This window comes from Astyanax mexicanus, chromosome 20 (genome assembly GCF_023375975.1).
Source record: "Astyanax mexicanus isolate ESR-SI-001 chromosome 20, AstMex3_surface, whole genome shotgun sequence".
Classification (NCBI taxonomy): Eukaryota; Metazoa; Chordata; class Actinopteri; order Characiformes; family Acestrorhamphidae; genus Astyanax; species Astyanax mexicanus.
The window spans coordinates 5,820,468-5,846,818 of record NC_064427.1 but is presented as its reverse complement, the minus strand read 5'-3'; the positions used below and the strand labels follow the sequence as shown (position 1 = coordinate 5,846,818).

At 38.9% G+C, this 26,351-nt stretch overlaps 1 protein-coding gene across 8 annotated transcripts in view; it reads left to right on the top strand.

Annotated features, from left to right (window-relative positions):
* msi2a (musashi RNA-binding protein 2a) overlaps nucleotides 1-26,351 on the top strand; it is a 281,548-nt gene that overhangs the window by 10,795 nt on the left and 244,402 nt on the right. For all 8 annotated transcript variants that reach the window (XM_022680981.2, XM_022680983.2, XM_022680980.2 and 5 more), the window contains exon 5: nucleotides 4,543-4,584. In XM_022680981.2, coding sequence (XP_022536702.1) covers nucleotides 4,543-4,584 — 42 coding nt within the window. The remainder of the gene's footprint in view (nucleotides 1-4,542; nucleotides 4,585-26,351) is intronic.

Sequence of the window (26,351 nt, the reverse complement as noted above, 5' to 3'; positions counted from 1 at the left end):
AAAATGACAAAAAGTAAACCATTTTTAGAGTGATAGTCCATAAGCTTTGGGGCTTGTAATAATTGGAAAAAATATGTAATTGTACTGAGCATGTGAAAAAAGGTTCCTGCATTGTGGTGCAGTGTTATATATCTTTTAGAGGAGATGAATGGTGATTTTAGCAGCTCTTGTTTAGCTTGTCAGCTCACTTCAGTTCTAATTTAGCTTTTTGTGCTGTAACGATGTGTGAATGAACAAGTAAAGTGTGAATATGACTTTTTGATGTCTGCATGTTTACCGTAGCTCTTGTCCCGTAGTACCGTAGTGCTATTATCAGAGCTGTGATTTCACAGCTATCCAGAAAAGGCTATTGTGACCAGAACATTTCTGTTTTTAGAATAAATATATTTGGCTTTGCAGGGCTGGTTGTAGATGCACGCTAAAACTTATTTATTAATTTATTATCCCCTTTTTCCTTCATCTCTAAGGATTGGAGCTGCTTTCAGTTTAAAAAAAATCTTAAAAGACTGCTGCTAATAATACTTATAGTGAAAGAAAAAAAAATCTTAGTTATAATTTTGGAATGTTTCTATTTGTCCATTTATTTTAAAATTCTGACATTCTTGTGCCAAAATTAGGTTGTTTCAAAAAATAGAGAAGACATAGATACACAGTTATGTAGATATATATTTTTTACATGACAGACACGGTATGTGTACTTAAGTTGCCAGTGTTGATCGCCATGTTAATCTTGTGTGGGATCTTTTCCACTTTGTGGGTCGCTGTCATATATGTCCTCAATCAGCTGTAACTTCTTTCAGAGGAGATCACGCTTTTGCAAAAGTAGAAACTTTGATTCTTTCATGTGTGTGTGCGTGTGTGTGGCTGCAGGGGCGGGGTGCTTTTTAGAGAAAAATGGCTCATCAAAAAGTCAAACTGCTTTGCAATTCAAAGCGTGGTGTTGTCTTTGCTCTGATAGGGCTGCTTCCATGGAGTAATTGAGGTTGAATTGGTTGTGCCTGGGGCTAATTGCTAAAACGAATCATTACATGGAATTCATTATGAGGAAGGTTACCATACCCAGGTGTTATGGAATTCATCTCCCAAATTGACCTGATTTACAGAGATAACAGTCATAACTCTGTCAAATGGAATTATGGCGGGGGGTGGGGGGGACGGGACATTGCGGCACTCCAGACAAATTTCTCATCTCCCCGTCGCTCCAGCAAATGAGGCACACAACGGGGTAATGAAGGTGTGCTCCAGATAACACCAGTGTCGCTTTAATTTCTTAGCCTTGTTTAGCTGTGTGTTTTAGGAGACGTATAGCGCTGAGCTTGGTGCTGAAACCCATTTCAGTTGTGCACCTCGAAAAACAAAATCAAAAATCGATGAAGACTCAATATAGTGTTTAATAAAAGAACCTTTTTAAAGTGTGTATTTAAAAAAGAAAAAGGACTCTTTGATTTGTAATGGCAGAGAAAACAATTTTGGTGCTGCTTAAAATCATTTGTAAAGAACCCTGTAAAGAACCTTCTGCAGGAGCTTTTCCTTTAATGTAAATAACTGTAGCAACCCACTGATTTACTGATGAACCCTTAGAGAAACTCCTTTTTTTAAGTGCTTTGAAAGCACTATGTGAATTAGTCTAGTATAGATTATGGTTAGTATAAGATTGATTGTCTTGTACTTTATAATAAAGCTACTGCTACACAGCTATACTGATTTATTTTTGTATTTTTTAAATGTCCATATCATGGAAAAATAGTAGTATATATTGTTTGTTGTAAGAGAAGAGCTGTGACCAATTTTATTCTCTAGTTTTAAAAAGAGATCATGAATCTGATGTTGAAATTTTGGTAGATATTTTCTCAAAAACAGATAGATGTAAAACCATGTGTCTCCTTTCACCAACATCTTTCTAAGAATGATCTTTAATTAGTTTTTGAGAAAAGTCGGAGGAGTATATACAGAAATGTTCTTAGCTTTGTTCTTATAATGATGAATTCTCTTGTCCTTGTAAATTTGACAAATTACACATTGGTGTATGTCAGGGTTTTAAGAAGCAACATTGGGCGAATAAGTAATTTTTTTAAAAAGGATATTTGTGAATGAAGCCCTTTCTTTTTATAAAAACACTCTACTGTTGCAGAAACTCCAGCAGCTGTGAACTGTTTATACACACCTCTCTCCTGTTAAGATTAACAGGTTTCTGACGTGATAGTAATTTTTTAAGTGTCCATTCATTCATTTCATACAAAACATGGAGGAAATCCACCAATTTCAGATAAGACACAGTCGCAGCTAGCATATTGTATGTGGTCGCTGTTTGGCTTCATAGTGACACTTGCCCTTCTCACCATAGCAGGTGAACTTTCAGCAGCTCCATCGTGTGAGATTCACCACAACGTAAAGCACTTGCCTTGCTGAACACGGACAAGTAATTTTCTGCAAGAGAACAATTTCGATCTGTTTACGTTTTGCCCCTCCCCCATCTGTAACAACCCCATACAGCCCCCCCCCCCTCCCTTTTTTTTTCTCACCAGCCTCGCTACGTCTGCTTGGATGAGATTGTTTGAAAGTTCTCTTTTAAAGAGCCGTGCATTAAAGCTGAGCGAAGGCAGCGTGACATTGGTGCATGAAATAGTTTCTCTTCATTCCAAATGCAAGATTGATAAGGCTCCCACTGCAAGCCTCAGTACCGGTTAACCACAGAGAGGGAGAGAGAAGAAAAGGCAGGGGGGGGCAAAACATAGAAATTAATGAGATGACAAACCAGGGAGTAAAAAATATAAAGAACTCCGTTCCAAACCCAATCTGATGTCCTCTCTTATTTTCCAGTTTTTAGAATAATGGCAAATCCGGGAGTCTTTGTTTTTTTTGTCGTTATCTCTCTGTGTTGTATTGTCCCCAAAACTCTGAAGACAGAGTTCTACCTGTAACCTGCTGCTGCTATCAGTGAACCGGGCTGTGTGCATATCTCTGTGTTTGTGTCTCTTTTAAATATTCTGTCTGCTGAACAATTCTGTTCTCTTGCCTGTATGGCTTAGCACACGTTATCACGTGGAATGACTACTGCTTTAATTAAAATAACTGTTATCATTGTTGGTAGTAGGGCTGCAGAGTGATATAAATCATATTAGTATTAATAGTAAAATAATATTTTATAATAAAACATAATTACAATAATGGCATTAATAGCTGAGATGTTGTTTTCCTGAAATTTGTATAACAGATTATATACACACATAGTACTGTGCAGATGTTTTAGACCCATAAACACATTATTTAAGATTTCTTCCCAAAATCAGAGTGAGTTTTTTTTTTTTTTGTTGAAAAACAGCAGATCACATTAGAACAGATGCAGGTAACAATAAATGCAGTGAAAAGTAGCAAGAACCTAATATTAGTGTTTTATTGAGTAAATAAACACTTACCTCCTAAATAAGGAGTTATCTCATTTTAATTTAATTTTCATTTCATTATTTGTCATTTCATTTTACGTTTCACAGCACTGTATCAAATTACATATGTGGAAATCTAAATAAAAAAAAGTGTAGTGCACTATCTGAATCATCCTTGCCATCTTTAAAATTATTGTTATTACCAATGATATAGGTAGAGATACCTAGTGATATATAAAATCAAATTGGTATATAAATAATGTTAAATAATATAAGAAAATTACATAAACGTGTCATGAGATCTTACTGTTTTTATAATGTAACTAAATAATTGTGTGAATTGTAGAATTTTAAGTTTCCTTCTCATAACTTTTCTTATATGCACTGCTGAAAATCCAAAACTCTGCTATTAATTAAATACAAGTCAAAACCAATCAAATATAAATCCCCAAAGTAGTTCCACATTTCAGTATAATAGTCATAAATACTAAGCAAGCTTATATTTACTAAATGTTTCACTGAATATAATTAAACAGGAGCGCTGCATGATCAGCAGATGTTTGCTTACAAAACTATCAGCAACGGCATGTTTGCATTGGGATTATATTGAAAACTGAAAAGAGATGATGAGGTTATTATTCACATTAGAACAGATAAGAAGAATGTTTAGATTCTGATCTCAAATCGGAATCAGTTCTTTTTTATTGTACTATATTTGTATCCGAACAGAAATAAGCGTTAATTTAATGTGAGTAAATTGTTAAATCTTAAGTAAAGTTGTAAATAAATTTTAAAGTTAAAGATAAGATGTGATTTAGGCCCCAGAATTTGGCAAGACTTATCATGATTGTAATTAATATATTCCAAAATGGAATATGCAACTGAATCTGTTTTTAATGAATGTGGGTAATCTGAAACTAATTTCTAATATAGAAACATACAATAAACACATACACACATATTTATACATATCATGTGTGTGTGTCTTTGTGTGTGTGAAATGTGTGTAATGTGATGCAATATTACATTTCTGCTGTATTTCTGTTACTTGTTCTTACTGTTACGTATATGATTACTATTATTTCCTACTTTACCACTATACTTGTATATACTATGTTTTGCTACTGTACTAACTCCTTCCTCCTCTCTTTGTGTGCAGATCGATCCCAAAGTGGCCTTCCCTCGACGTGCTCAGCCTAAGGTAAGACTGCATTCATTCAGCATTCATTCTGCTGGCGGCTGGTGCTGTCTGAAAGCTGCCCTGCTTTAGCTGTGATAAAGAGTCCAGCTGGACTCGTCCTCCTGCTCTTCTACCTGCAACCAGAGACTTCTGAGGTCTGAGTTGCAGTATTGGTGACTGAGGGTTTGTCCTGTGTCTGTTTGTCCTGCTTTTGGTTGATTCTACTAAAAACCCTTTAAACTGTAAAGGTCTACACTTTAGATTATCTTTCAGAATAAACAGGACCTTTTACAAATACATCCAGCTTATAATCTTATACTCTTATAATCAAGGCCATAATTTGTATTAAACTGTTTTAAAATAATCTCCAAAAGGTTTTAAAAAGAAAAGCAGATATATATACAAAAAAAAAGTCTTTTACCATTCACAGTAATATATATATATATATATATATATATATATATATATATATATATATATATATATATATATATATATATAATATATATATATATATATATATATAATATATATTACTGTGAATGGTAAAAGACTTTAGTATCCCCATACCTAAGTTTTGGCAGGTTTGAGACATTTTGGAAAGGCCTTGGTGTGATATGGCCCTGGTGGTCAGGTGTGTGAGTTTTAGACTGACTTGTCGCCTCTGCAGCTCCTTTCTTGGGCTTCAGATGGGGTTATAATAGCGTGTCAGCGTCCACGTCTGCTCTGCGCTAATGTGGTTGTAGAGGTTGTCATTAGATTATGTCGTGTTTTTTTGTCTTGTGACTTTGAAGATCTGTCTGGTGGAAGTCCAGGTCCAGTTTTTCTCTTTTTTCATCAGTTTTTTTTTCTTCTTCATCCCAAAACAAGACTGAGATCGATAATGGATTTCACCCACCTCCCCTTTTTCCTCATGCTTTTCAGAGAGGTATTGTTACAGAGTGAATCAGGTTTCAAACGGGGGAATTGGCAGCGAAAGCTTTCAAAGTCAGAGCACATGGTGTCTTAAGGGTATCGGCATATGGTTGAGAAACTACTAGAGAGTGTGTTTTTTTTTCTCTTTCCCTCTCTTCTCTCATTTGCTTTAACCTTTTCTTATCTGTGTCAAGGCCCGAGCTTCTGGCAAAAAATAAAACAATAAAATAAATAAATAAATAAAAAGTGGGTTAAAAAAAATCTTTAAAAAATAGTCGAGGCACTTCTGCAGCACAGGTCTTCAGATTCATGACCAAAAAGAAGAAAAAAAAAAAGAAGAAGAAAGGAAGAAAATATGTTTTGCGCTCGGAGGCACGGCTGTTGTTTTTCAGACCTTCCAGAACAATATGATCTCTGTAGCGGAGGCCAGGATATGAAAAGACTGAATTGGCAATTTCAGAGAGACATGAATGGCTTTTTCGCTCGGGAGCCGAGCGTCAATCCTATCAGCTGCCGAATCTTGCTTTTTTAAAAAAAAAAAAAAGGCACAGTGACAGATTAAAATAATGTGTTCTGATTTTGATATCAGGAAAAAAAAAATAATCGAAAAATCCATGCTTTTACTATTTTTTTCCTTTCATTGTTTTTGAAGGGCGAGCTCATTAGTGAAGAAAGGGGGTTTGTATTTGTTTTAGTATTAAGCAGAGAATGTGGATTTCAAAGGATCTGGGAGCAATAGGATTAAGGCAGATAGATTAGCATTGCGCAGCTTTTTTCCTTCATGTAAAATTGATTTAAGGCCCTACATAAGCAGTCTGGCTCGGAGAGCTTCACTCTGTTTTGCATTTGTCAACGTTTTTCTCTCCTACCTCTCTCCCTCCCTCCCCTTCTCTCTCTCTCTCTCTCATGCTCTGTCTCTTTCTGTGTCCTTCCGCTCTGCCTGTCCTGTGGCCGGGCCAGGACGTTGCGTGGAGGTATCGGTTTCAGCTCTTTCAGCGAGCGGGCAGGTGTGTGTAAAAGGCCTTGGCTGTGGGCGGACCAGGCAGGGGCTGGGGATGAACAGGCTTAGAATAACAGGGCCTATCTGTGTGTGTCTATGCTGTTCAATCTTTATCATTATTGTATCATTTATAAAAAAAAGTAAAGTTTTAATTATTAGTTTACCTGGTGGATTAAAATGGGCCCAGTGTTATTTATGACAGTTTCCCTAAAGTTAAAATTTTAATAATTACATTTATACATTAGGGGTGTGCAATATCGTATCGTACGCGATAATATTGCCAACATTTTTGAATATCGCGAACGATATTTTACCCTGAAATATCGTGCCATATCACCCACCCCCTAATTATCACATCAGGGTACTACTTTTTTGCTGTTTTTAGCAAAAGAAAAAAATTCACACTGTTCTCCTTTCCAATTATATCTACTGGAGACAGATTATATCTATATGGAGATATTTGGAGTGCATTATTAATATTATGACATTCTGGATCATTGACTTCTGTTACAAATCGGATCAAATTCTTGTGTTTTTTAATATCTCAGTTAGGGGTGTGCCATATCATATCGTACACAATAATAAAACCTAATTTTTATTTTGTTGCAGTAGTGTATTCTTGATTTTATTTTTAAATCAGTGTTTTGTCATATCGCCAAGAGTATCGTTATCGCCAAAATACCATGAAATATTGTGATTTTATTTTAGGGCCATATCGCCCACCCCTATTATACATATATATCCTTGTTTACAGTATCACAAGATATTGATTCATAAACCATATATTGTGATGTGTATCATACCAATACACATCAATACACGATAAGCAGCCCTATTTACAGCATATGGACTGGTATGTAGATACTTCCTCAGTTGCAGTAATGATATCTGTTAGAATTGGTAGATAATTGGTCATCTTTTTTAAGTTGCTGACAAGGATGCGCAGATACACACACACAGCTTGTCTAATTCCTGAGAAGAGAAATATTGCCAATAAAAAAACAACTTTCTGGAGCATTTAGCTGTGAAAAAAAAAGTAGTGGATCTGTGTTCCATCCAAATCCTCACAGCAGTAGAGACAGTTACTCTATCAAAAGAGGATACTCCCAATACTCTTCCAATACTTGTGTAAATATAGTGGAAATAGCTGCAAGAAAAAATGCTTTAATGCACACTTAATCTAAAAAGGGGCTAAGACCAAATGAAGGGGTCAAGACCAGGTCATGGTTGAGTCTACAGGCGGAAAAAAGTTAAGGTTAAACACCCAAATGATGGTAGTGGTCAGGTTAAGGCCCAATCTAAAGGGGGATTGAGATAAACCAAGGCTGAATCAAAAAGGGAGGGGCAGGGTCAAGTCTAATTCAAAGCAGTGTCTAAATAAACAGTCAAGATCATGGCAAGTCCAAGTCTGGAGGGAGCCGTGATTATATTAGGACTGATCGTGGGGGACGAAACCGAATTAAGGCAGAGTCTACAAAGGGTCGAGACCACATCAATACAGAATCTGCTGGGGTCTGTGATCAGATCAACTTGATTAAGTTGTGGTTGAGACTGCATGGGAAAATCTAGAGTTTTAACACAAATGAAACTGGTTTCTAATCTGATTGGCTGAAACAAACACAAACAGATGCAATAATTTTTGAGTTAAGGTTCTGAGTTGCTTGATAATTTAATCAAATATTCAGTCCGTTAATCATCACATAATACAATAAATACCAACGCTACAAACATTATCAGCAAAATAATGACTGAAAAGGCACAGGCAGATGCATAATGCTTGATGATAATGAGTCAGCACATGTTGGTGACATTCCGACAAGTCCGTGTACAAACAATGTGGCGTCCAAACAAGTCTGAGGCCAGAGAAAACATGTCTACAGTCTTGATTTGAGTGCTGCAGCTCTACATTTGATACACAATCAAAACAAAAGTAATAACTCGAGTGCTGGGGGTTAACCTGTTGACTGTTTCTTTAAATGAGTCAACTAATCTAATTAAAAGAAGACCATTTTAGTCAGTGCTTTCACTTCATCTTATGGGCCTGTATTTGAGTTAACATTTTAATCACTCCTATAACTACATGTTCTGTGTATTAGTGTCAGTAAAAGTCATAGTGGTTAAAAAATTCCCAAAGTGAATGATTGAAAAATAAATCAAGAGTTCAAGAGTTTGTTGAGCTGGTGTCAGTGGCAGGAAGTTTGCTGTTGGTTACGTTTTGATAATAAGATTCGCACTGTTGCCCACAGTCATACAGAGTTATTTTAAGGCACACTGTGCAAGTTTTACTATGATGAAGCCGTAACTCCCCTTGTGAAAAAGAAGTATACTTAATTATGATATTTTGGGACCAATAATTTGTACTTAATTACTACTTATTTGTAATTAAAATGATATAAATTGGCACTAAATTCATATTGAGTATACTAGTCATATGTTATTTTTGCCATTTAATATAATTAAAGTATATTTGTGTGAGCTGTCCGACTGAACATTAAAAATCTATTAAAAATGTGATTAAAATATAGATTTAACATCACATTTATTTTGAGGAGTGTATAAAAACTGGGGAAAACAAAAGCAATATATCTCATTGCTACAAGTTTTTTTTAAGTTCTTTTACCGACACTAAAGTAACTAAAGTAAACTTTTTAGGTATAAATTTAACACATAAAAGTTATTATCAGTCATTATCACAGTTTTAATTTGTCTACACAAAATTATTGTTTTGTAGCAAATTTGACTGAAGTAGAGTTTTATTGCAGAAATATCGACTCCTTTAGACTCATTTAGTAAAAGTATAGTTTTATCATAAAAAGCACAGTTTTATAAAATAATACTAAGCATATACTTTTACTAAATACATCACCAGTATAAAATCAGCACAGCCAAATAAAGTATACTTTTTCAAATTAGACTGAATTACAGATTAAGTAAGTAAAAATGTAAGTATAAGTAAAAAATGTATACTTGAATTATTGCGCATATAGTTCAAGTACATTATTATTATGTTTATATATAGATTTTTAATGTTCAGTTGGACAGCTCACACAAATATACACAAATATATATATTTTAAAAAGTGGCGGAAATAAAATACGACTAGTATACTTAATATGAAATTAGTGCAAATTTATATCATTTTAATTACAAATAAGTAGTAATTAAGTACAAATTATTGGTTCCAAAATAACGTAACATAAGTATACTTCTTTTTCACAAAGATATATATATATATATATATATATATATATATATATATATATATATATATATATATATATATATATATATCTGTGTTTTCTGGATACATAGACATCTGTAAATCTATATATGGGATATATGAGTAATGTGAGAAAACATAACTAAAATACGATTAAAATATTAATAAAGGTCCATACCATATAAAACCAAAAAAAAAAAAATCATACGTTTATATTAAGGTGGCATGGATCTGAAGCGACGTTTGGTAGTGGGCATGAGATAGATGTGACATTTAGCCCCTTTTTTAGTGCTGCATTAAAAATGTCCATGTGTCTGACTACAGTTTCTGACATCAGGGCGTGTTCATGTGCTCCTTCCTGTTGGAAAACTTGTTTTATGATGAATTTGGCACCACTTAAAAGTGGCAATACTCTGGACATTGAGTTTTGTATCAAGCTCATAACTCTTACATGAAGGAGTTCTGCACAGTAGAATGGTGAACCATCTTCTTGACTTGATCTCTCTGTGCTTTAAATGAGGTTTTAATTTGTCTTAGCAGCATATGAGCAGTTCTCTATAATAGTTTTCTTGGAATTCCAGCTAGACAGTTAACCTGAACTGTTCTGTTTCTTGATAATATTCTGCACTGTAAAACCACAACCTCCTCCTGCCTTGAGGGCATTGAATACTTTTGTTTTCATATGTTTACACAGTTACTGGGAAAAGCACACATAAATGTTAGTACAAGGTGTAAAGAGTCTGAGAATTTTTTTTTTATAATTTAAGCTTGGAGAGGTGATTGATCCGACAGATCCTAATTATAACATGTCATATGCCTCAAGCATAATTTGGTTAGCAAGGTTTGAGATCTTGTAAAAAAAATATATACATGAGCATTTTGCAACAACATATGTTTGCACGCACCACACTGTATATATTTGTTTTTCATGTTTGGAGAGACAGTAAAACTTTACGTATAAAACAAAATACATTTTTTAACATGAACATTTTGGAATCTGGAAGTAGTTATTTGTGTTGTATCTATTTTTATCATCTTCCTGTAAAATTTTAAAAATAGACATATTTATCTTAGTCTTAATTGTAAGTTGTAAGTTTAGCTTAAAAAAAAATTGTCTTGAAATGTGTTTAACCTTTACCTAAATGCATTGAGACTATTAAATTTTCAATGTTAGTATTATTTTCCAAATTTGAAATGTAAGTTAGCTAGTCTGAACAGTATTAAATATGTGTACATTTAATTTCCTCATACCTGCAAATACCCTGTACAAGGGTTTGTTCTGAAAATGACAGTACCAAAAGTTTTTGTTTTGTAATGTTTTTGTAATGAATAAGTCTTCGTAATGAACAGTTGTAACCTTTAACATGGCCGATGGTTGTGAAATCGCCTCAGGGATAAATGTCCAGTGCTTCTGCTGGTGCATGAGGCAGCCTGAGAGTGATTGGCCATGGTGAAGCTGTTCTCGTCCTCATAAACCCACCCTGGTGTGATTCACTCTCTGCTATCATTTGCTCAGATGAGTCCGCCGAGCCGGCGGGACACACGGCCTAATGAGAGAGAAACGGTGGCGCTCGTGAGCTGCTACAGAAATCAAAAGCAAAACGGCTGCCGTTCACACACCCGCCTCCCCCCCCCCCCTCCTCCGCTCTTTGTGCAAAATGGGCCCAATTGAGTCTTTCTCAAGAAACACAGGAGGAAAGAGAGACACCGCGTGCTGTCGGTAGTCGAGGTGATGCTCGCTGGATGTTTGTCGCAGTTGTTGTTGTTTTTGAGCAGCGACGTCGCAACAGATCCCGGCGTGTCCCGACATGATTTTAATTGCCACTGGGGCCGCGGCCACTTGCGCCGCGAGAGGAGCTCGTTATGGAAATGAATGCTCGTCACAAAGCTTCAGAAGAGGTGACCTCTGGGTTCTTAACACTTTCCTCACCAACAGTGAGCTTGCGCTGTCAGGCCTTGTTCAGATTACAGGAAAAAACAGAAACAAATCTGAATTTTTCAGGGGTGTGTGAACACACATCAGATTTTTTCAAACTGGTTTTCACCAAATTTAACTTAGTTACTCAGTTTATGTCAATTTATGTGATTAATAGAAAAAAGTAATGAATAGAGTACTGTTAGTCCCGGCCCTACTTAACACTAATATGGAAAATTCACAAATATGAATACTTCACTATCCTAATTGTACATATTTAAGGCTGACATATAACAATTAAAATGACAAAAGAGCCTATAAGTGGAGCAGAGCTTAAATCCACTCTACTGGAATATCGTACCAACCTGGGACAAGTGCAGCCCATCCCACAGGAAGCGGTCAATCTTTTATTTGGTTTATATTGTGCCGGAGAAAGTGTGGCTGGTCGCGACAGAGCTCCGGTGGAGTGTTTTGGTAAGAGCTCTGTCTCTCGGGGGCCGGTTGTGTTGGTAATGTTCTTATCCGGAGAGCAAAGCTCCCGTGAGGCCTGCAGTGCTGCAGCCGAGGGAGAGAAAACGTGTTGCTTGGTGAGAGAGCTCCAAGCCAAGTTTTTAATGAAGTCCAAAGGTAATGCATGTCTCTCTCTCTCTCTTTCTTTCTCACACACACGCATATGCTTCCAGACACCCTGCCACACTCTTACACAGTGCAGGAGTTTGCCAAAGAAGGGAGGCCCAGGAGCTTTGCTGCTTTGCTCTTTCTACAAGCCCTCAGCTCCAACGCCAATTAAGACACCAGGCGAGGGCCTGTGTTTTCCTCCTCACTTCTGTTTACCTTTCTCTCTCTGTCTCTCTCTCTCTGTCTCTCTCTCTCGGTACAGCTGTGGGATCGGGTGCACAGTTCCTGTGCAGCAGATTTTTTGTTCATGGAATAAGTGCAGTGCTTCTTATGTAACTATGATACAACTACACTAGCAGCACCCAACCAAAAACGTGGGGCACCACAGCAGCCAGTTGGCAACACCCTAACAACCACCTGAAATACCTTAGAAATAACCAGCGAACCACAACTTTGCTTTGGTCTAACACTTATAGCAGCCCAAAGCAGTCATTTGAAATCTGAAAGCAACCAATAAAAATATTTTTATAATTCACTGAGAATACAAAAAACATCAGCTAATTAAAATACATCCAGATTTCATCTACCCAGACTGTAGAGTTTCTGATCTTTAACAAATAAACACAGACTTGTTGATATAATTTAGGGGTCAAAAATACAGTATTGATTTTAATTATTCATTTATATGCAATAATTGGTGTCAGAAAGTGGTTCATTTAGTGTTCGGTTTAAACTCTAGATAAGCTAGATAGCTGTGTTTCTGTTCTCAGTTGTCCTAAAATGTGATTTTAACAATTACAATATATCACATTGCTCACAGTATTAATTTGTAACCCCTGTAGCTTAGTTGTAACTGTAATCTTTCTCAAAATTTACCTGCAAATTCACTGGAACAAACATTCAATACAAATTACTTCATACCTATTTACTACTTTCCTTATCAGCATTGTGATCACATAGTTACATTCACTGCACATCACATGTGGATTACACTGTAAATGCAACAACAGAGTATCTGTTATCTATTATCAGCTTCTGATATCGACCCAGAAATTCCATATCACTGTCCCTCCTGCTCTCACACAGAGTGGAGCTCCTGCTCAGCCATTCTGAGTGGAACGAATTGAACATGGCTCGTTGTGTACCTCCAATTTTGGCAAATCTTTGTGGTAATTTTTGTGTTATGGCAGATCGTGCTCTCTCTAGCCTCAAAAAGATACTCATTTTAACTGAGTCGGCAGACCACCGAGAAAATTAAAGCTGCCAGGCAGCACGTTCCCGCACCCTTAACACTTCAGTCAAGTGCTCTCTCAAGACTGTCATACTAGACTAGATTTTTCCCAAAGCCCTGCGAAAGTACTTCGACTTCAACTGTCTTCTATCTTTTGTTTTTACCCCTCCACCACCCCTTCATTTTGTTTCCAGATCCAAAACAACCGGGGGTATAAACAAAACTCTCCAGCTGTGAGAGTGTAAACAGCGTATATATAAATGTGTGTGTGTGTGTGTGTGCATGTGAGTGTCTGTTGTAGTTAAGAAAATAAATTTCCCTTTAAACAACAGCAACAAAAAAAAAGCGACAGGAAAAGTCCATCGACTTTTCGCCGGAAAACAAGAAACAATCCGATATCTAGGAAAGCTAACCTGGATTGGGGGTAGTCGATCAATCAGCGCAGAGTTGATGGGATTGCTTTATTGTCACCCCGCGCTCACCCTGGGGGCCCAGGGAGGAACAGGGGGAAAAAAGCCCACAAAAACAAGAATGCCTGTCGCCGACACAAACGAGCCGGTTTGAGCAGGGGAGGATGGGAGAGGCTGTTATTCTTGGGTGGTAATAGATGGATCAAAGTGTCTGGAGATGGAATAACCTCCTTACCCTTTTGTTTCTGATTTGAAATGGCCTGTGTAAAAAGCAGCCAAGCAGAGATAGGATCTCATAAATCTCCTTCAAGTACCAGTGGGGGTGGCTGGGGAGGTGGAATGGAAGAGTCATGGGCATGACTCTAAACGTTTCCAATCTACATGATGCCAAAGTGTGATGTCAAGGACTTCCTTAGACTTACTTGCTTGGACGTGTGTAGTGGATGAACATTCTAAAGTATAAAGGTGCCCAACTGGTGCTTTGGAGCCATGCCAACCATTTTTTTGTAGCCCAAGACATCAAATATCTGTTCTTTTTGCAGTTGAATTGTTCCAATGTTGCATCATTTTGTTGGAATCACAAGCTCTTCTTCACTGATGTTGAGATGGGTTTTAGCTTTTATTACTTACTCACTGTTTTTGATTTTTTCTGGAGATTGTTTCCATCATTCTTGTGGTGTCACTAGTATTGAATCCCATATCTTTTGCCCTTATGTCCCATGGAAGCTAATAAATAATGCACAGGCCTGTGGGATATGCATATAATGTTTGGTCACGTTCATTACCACCCACTGTCCTGTCCCCTGGGGTGGTAATGCCTTGTAGGATGAATTCCCAGTACACACACGCCATGGATTGTGTATGTTAAATTTTTGCACAAAGTCCGAAGTGTAATGTCCCAATCATCTTGAGGTGTTCCCAAGCCCTCCCCTCAGGTAATATGTCATTTACATACATCTGTCCAATGATTTTTTAAATGTCAGTGTAGATCATGTAGCAAAGCTCTTGTCCACTTAAAAATCTCCTGGCTACATTTTACAGACCCCTGAATTTACCTGGACCCCTGTAACAAACATTTCAGTAGATTAGTTTGCGTTTGTAACACTGAAAATTTGCAGCAGTGTCTAACACCAGTGTAGTACTGTCTTGGATACTTTAGAAGTTATCTAAGCTCGCATACTCATAAGTATGGCATAAGGGCTTACCTGCAGAGGGTTGGCCACAACCCTTTAAGAACCATCCATTGAATGAAATGGACTTGTATGGCATTACTCCAAAGAGCCCTTTGTGGCACCTTAGTTTTGAAGAGCGTAACGGGTTTGATTTTCCCTGTTTGCAAGCTGAAAGCGTTCTCAGATTGGCTTCCAAGGGTTTGTGGCGGTGTCTGTCTGCGCCTGCCCGCGTGTTTTGGGTGTGTTTCTACACGTTTAAGGCAGATGTTTATTCATGTGGTGTGTGTATTTGTAAGTGTGTGTGTGTGAGTGTGTATGTGCGCCTCCTGTCTCCTCTTTGGGAGTGCTCTCCCTCTGTCTTCCTGGCTCTTGGCTAATTAGATTGTGGTGGGTGGGGGTTCCGGGCCGTGTAGTTATCACTGGCAGCCGGCTGCCTCAGTATGTGTGTGTGTGTGTGTGTGTGTGTGTGTGAGCGAGCAGGGGAGGGCACCAGGCTGTTTCAACTAGCCTGTCTGAGGGCTCCTTGTTGAGTGACCGTAATGAGGAGAGCCAGGCGAAAAGGAGGACCAGCAGGGACCTGGGTGCCCCAAAGGAGCCCCAGCAGGACCTGCCTTTGTGGGGGATGGCCTCTACATTAGCTTCTTCAGTTGCTTTAACCATGTACTGCTTGCTAGGGATGTTCCATTTAAGTTGTCTTTATTGCCCGATTCCGAGCAAAGCGGTTTACTAATTACGTACAGATAGATTTGACTTGCCTTTTTACAATCATACATTAGCAGTGGTCTCCAACCCAGTTAATGCCTGTCATTCAGAACTTTTGCGCGACCTTTGCCCCAGAAGGACTTCAGAAGTCATTGATTGTCTTATTGGAGTGTCTTAGATTTGTGTTAAAGTTGACACCCATAGAAAGGCCTCTCCAGGTTGAGGTTGGAGGGTTGCAAAACAGACTAGGTAAAATGGACTAGTCTTTAACAAATGAAATAATTGAAACAGTAAAATAAAATAGCCTTAAAGGACTGGAGTTGGAAACCCTCTGTTTCTGAAGGGACGGTGCCTGTCTTGTCCTGCACAGTCTGGGCCCCTGGCTAAGAACACCTTGGCTGAGTGACGAGCCCTCTTGTGTGTCTTGCCCGGTAATAGAGGCCTATGGCAAGGCCAGTAATCAGCATGCAGTGGGTGCAGAGGCGGTAGATTAGTTCTGGGGTCAGGGGCTGGAGGAGGGCGCAGATGGAATCCAGGAGCTGAAGTAGTGTTTTGCTCATGCTTATCTGTGTGAATGTGTGTGTAAGTGTGTGTGGAGTGTGACATGCCTGGAGGCGGCCCCCTTGGCGCTGTCCCTTATGCCCGGCTCTTGGCTAGACCAGAGCCTTACAGCCAGACCTCCATCTCCCAGGGCCTCTGGAGCACTTGAAGGACCCTCCAGTAGAGCAACGCAGCAGGAGACAGCCCACCTGGGCTTGGTATACCCACACCCACCCTCCATCCTCTCTCCTGCCGTTGTTTGTCATACCTGATGACTAGGCACAGCTGTGCCCAAAGAGTAATTATCAATTTTCTGCTACGCTTGTCTCAGAGACGTGCTGCAACTCCTTGCACACTTCATCTCGGCTGCGTCAAATCCCTGCCCTGTGATTCAAACCCCCACACGCTACAGAGCGGCTTTTACAGCCGCCGAGTAAAAGAGGCTGACATTTCTACTGCTGAATGTCATTCGGGGAGCTCACGGTCCTTTAACTCCTCCGTGCAAGCTTTAGCGACTGCTTCGCCTCACTGATGTCTCCCATGTCCATCGAGGCCATTTGCTGGGAGTGGATAGAATGGTGATCGCAAAATCTTGCAAAATCATTAATTAAGAAGTTTTTTCTTTCTAGAGAAACATGCTGCCCATTTCCATACCGGATTAGACAAGAACCTGCCAAGTTATGTAAGCCCTTACATAGAAGGGGCAACAGATCTAGTCAGCATAAGTGTCAACTTGCCCAGAATTAGCTGTGGTCTGATTGTAATAAAAACCATAAGGATTAAAGCCCTGATGGTTTTGTTTCCTGCTGTGAATTGGCGTAATGACTACCATTAGAGGCCCTCCAGGAGGTTTCTTTTTTAAACCTTTCAAAACTACATTCATAGTTGCAATAGTGATTTCATACCATTGTTGTTGGATCACACACAATGAAATCTTAACACAATGTTAAAGTCACCTGGCATTTCAAGTTGTGTGAAAACTAAAATGAAAAGTGAGTTGCATGTAGTAAAATTAGGATCTATTTTCCACTGAGACTGTCTGATTATCTGCCGTGGTGGAAAGGTAATGGATAGAAAACAATAAAGAAATGTATCATATTGTATTCTAAAGTTCTTGTTAGCAGGTATGCTTGTGCGACCCTAACTTTTGACCAAGGTTGACTAAGGTTGTTTGCTGGCACACAGAACGGTAAAACAACCCACCAAGGCTTTTTCCTGCTAGACTGTGCATGGTGCAGGAGTTTGTGTTTTTTACAGACTAAAACCGGCTTCTGCAGACTGCAGCGTTTGCTGCCTAGCAGGCCTATTTGAGCACCTTTGGAAGAGTGGACAATTATCTCTGGCTGCTAGTGTTCCCCCCACTCCACACCACACCGGAGCTCTCTCAGCTGTTAGCTTCCACTAGACTCTGCCTTATTTAACCGCTTAGTCATAGCGTTTAAAGTGATTTATCTTAGGCTGAGGCGGGATGTTTGTGCTTTGCAGTAATTAGCCGTACACTCATGATCTTTTGTTTTCCTGGCAGTGTGAATCCTTTATCCTTAAACTGCTGGAGTGGCGCAGCCCCATCCGAAAGGAGCTTATTTGATGCCTTTATTTAGAGCCCAGTCACTCATTCATTTTCATATGGTGGCTTTCCTTAGCACAGCTTTATGCTGACGTACTGTGTGGTCTCAAAAAAAAGTGAGAGACTGGGAAAGGTAGAGGGCGAGGAAGTAAGTGTAAGTGTACTGCAGTCCCTATCTGAACTCAGATGAACTCATCCGTTGAGTGGCCCATCAGGCTCCAGCTCTGAGGAGGAAGAGGACCTGAGCACGTCAGCAGCATTTGCATGACATGGAAAAACACCTGGCCAAGCAAAGTGTGGTTTGTGTATGTGTGTATTTAAAGGAGAGGGAGAGAGAGCATGAGGCAGAGAGAGAGAGAGAGAGAGACACATATAAGGGGACCTTTCTATGAGAAAACATAGAAGCTACAGACTTAAGGCTGGTTTATACTTTGGGCTAAAGACCTATTTATGCTCACTTGCAGCGCATATCTAAGGTGCCTGTACTTTCTGATTTCTGTCCCCAAAAGTTTTCATTGTCTTGCCTGTCTCTTGTCCGGCGTTTGACCGACGTGCAGAGCTTTCTTGCAGGGCTGCATCTGTTTTTGTAGTTTTTTTGCAACATGTTAAGCATAAACCAGACTTTACCAAGTCAGTTTATACATCATTTCCATAAGATACAACAAAGTGCCATGTTTATTCTGTCGGTTTATGTAAAGGTGGAAGACCAGAGTGGTAGTATTTCCATCAAGAAACAATGCTGCTAACTTCATGCCATTGTTTTCTGGTTTGTGTCATGTTTGCAGTTGGAGCTTTGGCCCTCAAACTATCTCTGTGATATAATTTTTTTTAAGACAAAAAAAGCATGTACACCATCTGATATGGTTTGTGATACAACATTTTCTACAGAGTATGTTTGAATCTTCTCTGAATGATGGTGTCCCAAACAAGTTGAATTATTCACTGATATGTCAAAAGTCATGCAATAGCTGTAAATAAACTGATCAGAAAATGTTACTTCGGGGGACAGCTTGAAAAATCTGAACTCTGGTCAGAGGGCACATGACAAGTCCACATGAATTATCAAAGTTTAAGTGATGATTGATAGTTGGTGACAGATGGATGTGACATTACATTTTCAAAGTTGTGCAGGCATGAAAAATGACTGAATTTACAGTTTCACAGTGTAGTGGGTTTGTAAAGATTGTGGTCTGCAGCATCTGTCTAGAACTGTATCATAGGTTTCTTCTTACAGTCTGAAAACATGGAGATCATGTAGATTGTTTGCTTTAAATTGCCCAGGGAACTGGTCACTTTAAATTTCCCTGGTGTGTATGTGCACACTAAGAAAAGTAAGTACAGATTAAAGGGTACAATGCTTGTCGCCGGGGCTGTACCTTAAATTGAGGTACAAAAAAGTAGAAAAAAGTACAAAGTCTTTTTTGTACCCATGGTTTTTGTGCCAGTAAAGATTATAAAGATTATAAACATTATAATCAACTAAATATGGCTCAAAAACTTAATGATCCAAAATTGTCTGGCTTTCAAATAAAAAATGTGCAATTAAAATATATATTGTTTATTAGTACAGTGATACAGAATACTGAATGTACCCTTTGGCTGGTAAAATGGTACAAATTTGTACTTATTGCTGTTAGAAATTACTTTGTACTTCATAGTGAACAAATCTGACCCTGTAAAGACCAATATTGTACCTTTGAGGGTACAATTATGAAGAGTGTACCTTTGAGTACAAAAAAGTACTCATATCGTACCTCTGTTTTTTAGAGTGTGTGTAAATGCGTGTACAAATATATGCCTTGGTATAGTTTGGCACTCTGTATTGGTTTATTGCGTTAGTGCCTAATGCAGTCCTCCAGGTAGACTTTTTAATTGTTTTTGTTTGAGAGTAAGCCTTGTGAAATTGGCTTGCTATTAAAAAATTGGCTTAAAACCCATCTTTATTAGGTTTATTAATTGTTCCAAGTTGTATGTGTGAATTGCAGACCTGTTTTAGCAATGGGTGCAAGTAGCTGAATGCATTCATTAAAAGGTTTGTCCAAGAACATTTGGACATTTGGAGTTTAACTTTGACTTGGTGTGGAAAGAAAACTTAAATGTCCTTGTGAGATTATACGTGTAACTAATAGGAGCTGCTGTGTTGGTTTGGCTTTTGCTGTAAGCTTGTCAACTCTGTGTCCTTCATGCACTCCTGTAGCACTTCTACACTTTATCTGCTTGGTGGCTCCAGGGGGTTTATATCACATCTCTCTCTCTCTCTCTCTCTCTCTCTCTCTCTCTGGCGTGGTGTTTCTTTCCACATTGGGCGTGTTTCCTTGAGCTTTTTTAAATTCCCGTCTCCTCCTCCTCTACTGTGATCTTGCTATTGGGCAGGCCTTTTTTTGTCTCTCGCGCGAATGTGTGTGAGGGGGGGGGGGGGGCAGCGTCAGTGCACTGTGCTATTTTCAAGCCTGGCGGAGATATATTTTGGTTCTGTCTGAACGTGACTCATGACGAACAGTTCCCCTCTGTCTACGCCCACCCCTGAGCTGCCTGCCATCCCTGCCTCTCTCACTCCCCCCCACACACACTTACAAACACACACACACACACACTCTCTCTCTCCTTCTCATTTTGCCACAGCCTGATAAATCTGAAGGTAAATTTAGATGAGTGTTTTTTTTCTCTGTTCCGTCAGAGAACAAGAGAGAGAGAGAGAGAGAGAGAGACAGAGAGAGACATTAGTCTACTGGTCCTCTCTCACCCCTCAAGCCGAATTTAAAGGCGTATATAAACATTTTACCAACTTATTACACTTATTATTATACATCTATGTAAACCATTTTCATTCGGTGTGAATTTAAATGTAGTGCTGTCCTTAGCATAGCCTGGATTAGCATGTTTTTCCAGAAGCTTGCTCTGATAACAGCAGTTAGCTAGCCACTTCATTTAGCGCCAAAAAGAGACATATAAAACTTGATATGATAATTATTAAACCAAAGTTTGAAACTTTGTATGTAATTTATAGCATTAAAAGGCTAAAAAGGACCAATAACCTTAATCATGTGGTTTATTATATTATATAAATGATCTAGCTAGACAACTACTGTAAGTGTTTGTTTGTTATGCTTGTGCTGTGCTAACAACACCTGCCTGCTGCATGTAGAGAAGATAGCTAGAGCTTATCTGACTACCTTTTTTTAAGATAAGTTCAGGTTGATGGTACAGGTACGTAGAGTTTTAGTTAAAAAAATCTCAATAATGAGAGTGAACAGCTGAATTTTAAGTCCTTACTCATCAGTAGACTTGGACAATAAAGTTGGAACTGCCACCTGTTCTATTTATTGCTCTTTTCTTCAGTCATTTCAAGTCTTTTTTTATATGGATAAATGTTCCTGCTAACTGATTCAGGTTTCTGTGTTTTACCAGAATAAACTAATACATAATCTGTGGCTTTAAAAATAGAAAAGTTGTTTACTGAAACTACTTTTTTGACTTTGATATTGGTCTATTTTCAAGAGTCCATAGTAAAAGATAAGTTATATGTGTAGCACAAGTCTGAATAACAAGAACAGTGCAAATATTACATATTATTATAAATAAATAAAGCTGATTTGTAACCTTGAATTAACTGAGTGCCACATGATGTTAATTTCAGTGCTTTGTAGATGTGCAAGTTCCTACTGACTATGCTACTCTAAGTTCTGTGTTGTATGAAATGTAGAGAGGATAAAATATTATTGCTAAGCTTATCTGACTTTGACTAGGTGTGAAAAATTGGGTTTAATTGCCTAAATATACTTCTAAAAAACCCAGTTTTTCTTCATTAAAAAGCTTCCTCTGTGCAACCATGTCCTTTTAAAGGCTGCTCTCGCTCTGCTCTGGCCCTCTTTAGAAGAGTGTTATGAGAGGATTGGATAGTTGCTAGATCACTGGGTGTTGTATTCTGGTGCTAAGTGTCTCTCTAAGTGTATTAGCTTTTCCAATGCCTTTACCTTGAGGCTTTTGAATGTTGCAGGAGCAGGATATTCTGTACCTGGCGGCCGCACTCGAGCTCGCCTCAAGGCCTTTGAAGAAGTGTTGGCTTTAAAAAGGGCTAATTCTCTTCTAAATCATCCTCTTTGGGATATTAATGCCGCTGTTGCTCATTTTTTTCCTTTAATGAAAGCTGTGCAGTTAATTCCAGACAGGGTGTCTCCCTCGTGAGTGCTTTGTGCCTGTCCCATTTAGTCTTAGTAAAAGTCTAGCGTGTGAGTGTGTGTGTATATATATATGTGTGTGTGAACTAGGCTCCAGTCTGGCCCACTATCTGATGAAATGATCCTGCAAGTGGAATTACTGTAGAAATGCACTGCCGCTGGTTTTACCCCGGCGCTTGCTTTTAATAACGGCTGGGACAGGCGCCGGTTCTTTATTTGCGCTCTGTGCGAAAATCCCACTATGCCCCACACAGCATCGATAGTGGAAGCACCTCAGTACACGAGTGTTTTAGAGGCAATTACATCACGATCAATACTGTAGGAGGGGCGGGAGGAAAAGAAACAGAAGAAAAAATAAGGTTTGCAATAACGGAAGACATCCGGGACCAGAAATAGTGCTTTGCTTCATTTTTTTTCAGCAGATTTTGATATCTGGGAGTTTGGATTTTGCCCGCATGAGGGAATGTGGAGGAGTTGGTTATTCAGTAAGGGTGATTTTAATGCATTATACCATTAGTTGTCAGTGATGTTTTTATAGTAATATTTAATTAATATTATTTTATGGAAAAATTATGCAGAATTTAAAAGTATGTCAGTCAGAGTAATGAAAATAAGTAGTAAAAAATATCTGGTATATAGTTGTTATTTTTATTGGGTTTTAAAATGGCTTCAATCACATGTACTAACAATTTTGCGATTTGCAATATAAAGTGACTCAACAAACATGGGTGTGTGTGGGGTCTCCAGCAGTCACATTTTATCTGCTATTTGTATGGGCAATTCCAGCCAGATGTCGCCAGTCACGATCATTGCCACCCACTGGTGCACATGGATCAAGAATTTTTTAATTCTTTCACAACTTGGAAAATGAAGTGTCCCACCCATTTGATCACTCATGATCATACTTGCTACCAGCTGCACTTACAAGATAACGACTCGCAACCTATAAAGGTGTAGACTTAAGCTTAGTAACCACATATTGGCGAAATATTAGTAGAGGAACTATCATGATATTGCTTTAGCTGTTCATTTTATAAAACTCCTGATATTTAGTCCAGTGCGCAGCTGTTTGCTCAGTCGATCAAGACGATACACCTGAACTAACAGCAGCTGGCTGGGATCCAGCAAAGGCCCACAACACTCACTTCCTCTCTCAAGAATTTTACTTCCCCTTGTCTTCCTCTCACTGACTTTCTTTCGCTACCTTCTAAAGCTCCTCATCGCTTCCTTTTTAGTCTGCTTCTGTAAGATCCTTCATTTTTTCCTTTTGTGAGGAATTCATGGCTTATTAAAAGGGGTTTTTTTTTCATCTTTTTTTTTCCCTTGTGTCACATGCCTTGGTAATCCGGGAGACTTTCGACACACTAGGAGAGCAGCGGTGCTTGCCCGAGGCTGGGAGTTTTGGTGGAAAGGGGAGCCCCAGGAGGCATCACTTTAACAACTTGCTTTTAATTCCGATAAACTGTGGATTCGTGCCTCATTCCTTTGACGTCTCAAATCTCACCTGGAACCTGCAGGGTGGTATATTCTTCACATGGAAGTTTTTCGTGTTCTGAATTCAGGAAGAACCTGATTGGTACTAGTTATGAGCTTGTTGTCTTGTTGACCTAAAACAAGGTTTATCTTACTTCTGCTTACTGCATTACTTTCCCTTAAATATGATAATATAGTTTTGGTTTGTCTTGCCATTTTGGCAAGTTGAAAGTTCTTGGGAAAAACCCATAGGTTTCTCCTGTGGAGAACTGAAAGTGCAGGAAGTAGTGACACACTTTGGCCGTTCATTTAGGAAGTGATAGTTGTTAAGTGTGCAATTAGCCAGACTTTAGGATTAATAGCCCTGTTAGCTCCAAGCTATGGTCAGATTGCAGCGAGGAAACAGGTCACGGCTGTCAGGAAGGAAGCTCTTTTGTGCTAAGCCTTCGATTGCCGTCTATTTTTGAGACAAGAACAGTGTTTATTTTCTCTCTAAAGAGGAGGCCACTGCATGCGCCTCAACTCTTTCCTTCCTCTGACAAACGGAAGCACCTCCCATTTTGATTTTTGTTTGTGTTTTCCCCACCCTTAAGCATGAGGTTTGGTGTTTAGACCTAATTGCAGCCCTAATTAAATCAATTACCTAGGCTGATTAATTAGAGGCACTGACTGTCTGCTCAATCGAGAATTCCAAGAAGGGGAAGCTTCATGTTGTGCCGTGAATGATCCACCTAAACTGCCACCTTCCTCAAACTTAGCATGGCAACATGTGGTATATGAGAAGACATTGAAGAAGTCTTTCTTCAGATCCTGATTGCACTTCTTAAGACCTACTTAGAGTCCTTTCCATGCTTCCCAAGTGCAGCGAAGTGCATTTATACTGTAAAAAAACGCAAACCTGTGACAGGCATTGAGTATCTGCATCTTTTTAACTTCTACTATTCTGCCGTTTTCAGCATCCACAGCCATCCAAGAGGCCTTTCATGTTCTGCCAGAGATTGTTGCAGAGATTAGGCTTGTCTGTGCGCTCAGTGTCCGCTGTTGCATGCTGAGGTTTTTCTGCGAAGCCTGGGAGACGAGCCCTGGACAATAGCCGAACAGGAACCTGGAGGATGTAGCTGAAAATGGGATTGTGTGTGGAGCCATAAATGAAGCCCGGCGAATGCAGTGGTGAATTAGCATCCCGTGCCACGTATTGTATTGGTATAAATGGGTATGTCTTTTTCTCGTAGGCTACATGTGGTTTTGTGATTTTGCATACATTGTGCTTAGCACCAGTAGCACCTTGTGTATTTAAATGACTCGCATTCAGCAGGCCTGGTTTTGGTTGTGTAATGTCTAAACACAGGAGTTTCCCAACCTTGCAACTCATGGCCCACCTAACCCACCACAAAACATTATGTGGCTCATGCCTATAAATTGAATTATTCATTTGCTATCAGCCTATAGGAACAGAAGATGAGAGGAGAAAGAACTTTGAGCTGGAGTTTGGGAAGCTTTGCTTGTTGTAGGAAGCAAGCCACTCCTTTAAATACAGTCTGGAAGGAGAGATAAAATAGCTAAAAAGAGGAGATGGGGTGGTGAAGGGTTGCAAAAACTCATTATGAAACATAAGTGAAGTGCAGGGTATTTTACAGGATGGTATATTGGAAGAGTACTTCAGTCATGTTACTTCTCCCAAAACTTAATTATTTCATAACAACACTTAAAAATATAAACAAATACAGCACAACTATCAGTGTATCCTGGATTGATGGGCTTAAATGGCCTCTGACTGTATATCTATGATTGGTAAAACTCAAACAATATGACTGAAACATTTTATTTAGGATAGCACCAATATTATCTTTCTAATCCACTAGCTGACTTTGTAGTTTGACTGAAATATTATGTTTTATTTTTGCTAATAATTTAATTAGTATTATAAATTAAGTATTCAGTTATTTATATTGGTTCATTCATCAAAAAATGTTAAACTACAATAAAAAATCTGGAAAGTGAAAAACGGAGACAGGTATTTGTCAGACAGAGCTGATGTATTACAGAAAACATTTGTGGCCAATGGCCCCATAACAGTACTACCTTGACCCACAGGGGCCCAATGGAATAGATGAACCATCATTTTCATTGTGCAAAACAGAAACCGACTGTACGAATGCAGGCAAAAAATTCCGTACTTATTTGACCCTCGGCGCTTACTGATAGTAACGATAGTAATTTCTATCGATAGACCTATTGCCGAATCTGTTACATGAGTATCAGCCAGCCATAGCTACAGGTGCGCAGGTGGCGGAGCGCGTCTGCATGCATGACGGACACAAAACTGATCTCCCAGTAATTAAATTGAACCTAACCTGCGTAGTCATTTCACTTTCTAGCTGCTTTGAAGTTTGAATAATGCATGACAGATGGCCCTTTTTTTGCCTTCTCGTCTGATATGTTTCACTGAGCTGAGAGAGAGTGAGAAAGAGAGAGAGAGAAGGAGGGAGACCGGCATCAAGCCGTTTTTGTTGTCTCCCAGCTAAAAGCAGCTGGGGCTGTGTAGTGTTTAGGAGTGAACCATCTTCGGAGCACTATAATCAGCTTCTAGGGACGCTGTGGGGAGTGGGACGAAAACATTGCCGTGTGGCCTGAAGGGGGGAGGAGATGGCAGTGGACCCAATGACCCCAGGACAGGAAAGTTGAGAAGAAGGAGGTGGCCAGGCTGGAGAAGTGTGGGATCGCAGGGTTGTGAAGGCCTCAGTATATTGGGAATAGTGTTGTACTTAAAAAAAATGGATGTGTCAGCTCAGACATTGATCCTTTTTAAGGGCAGTTTCACACCTGAAAGCTGTTGTACCCATACTG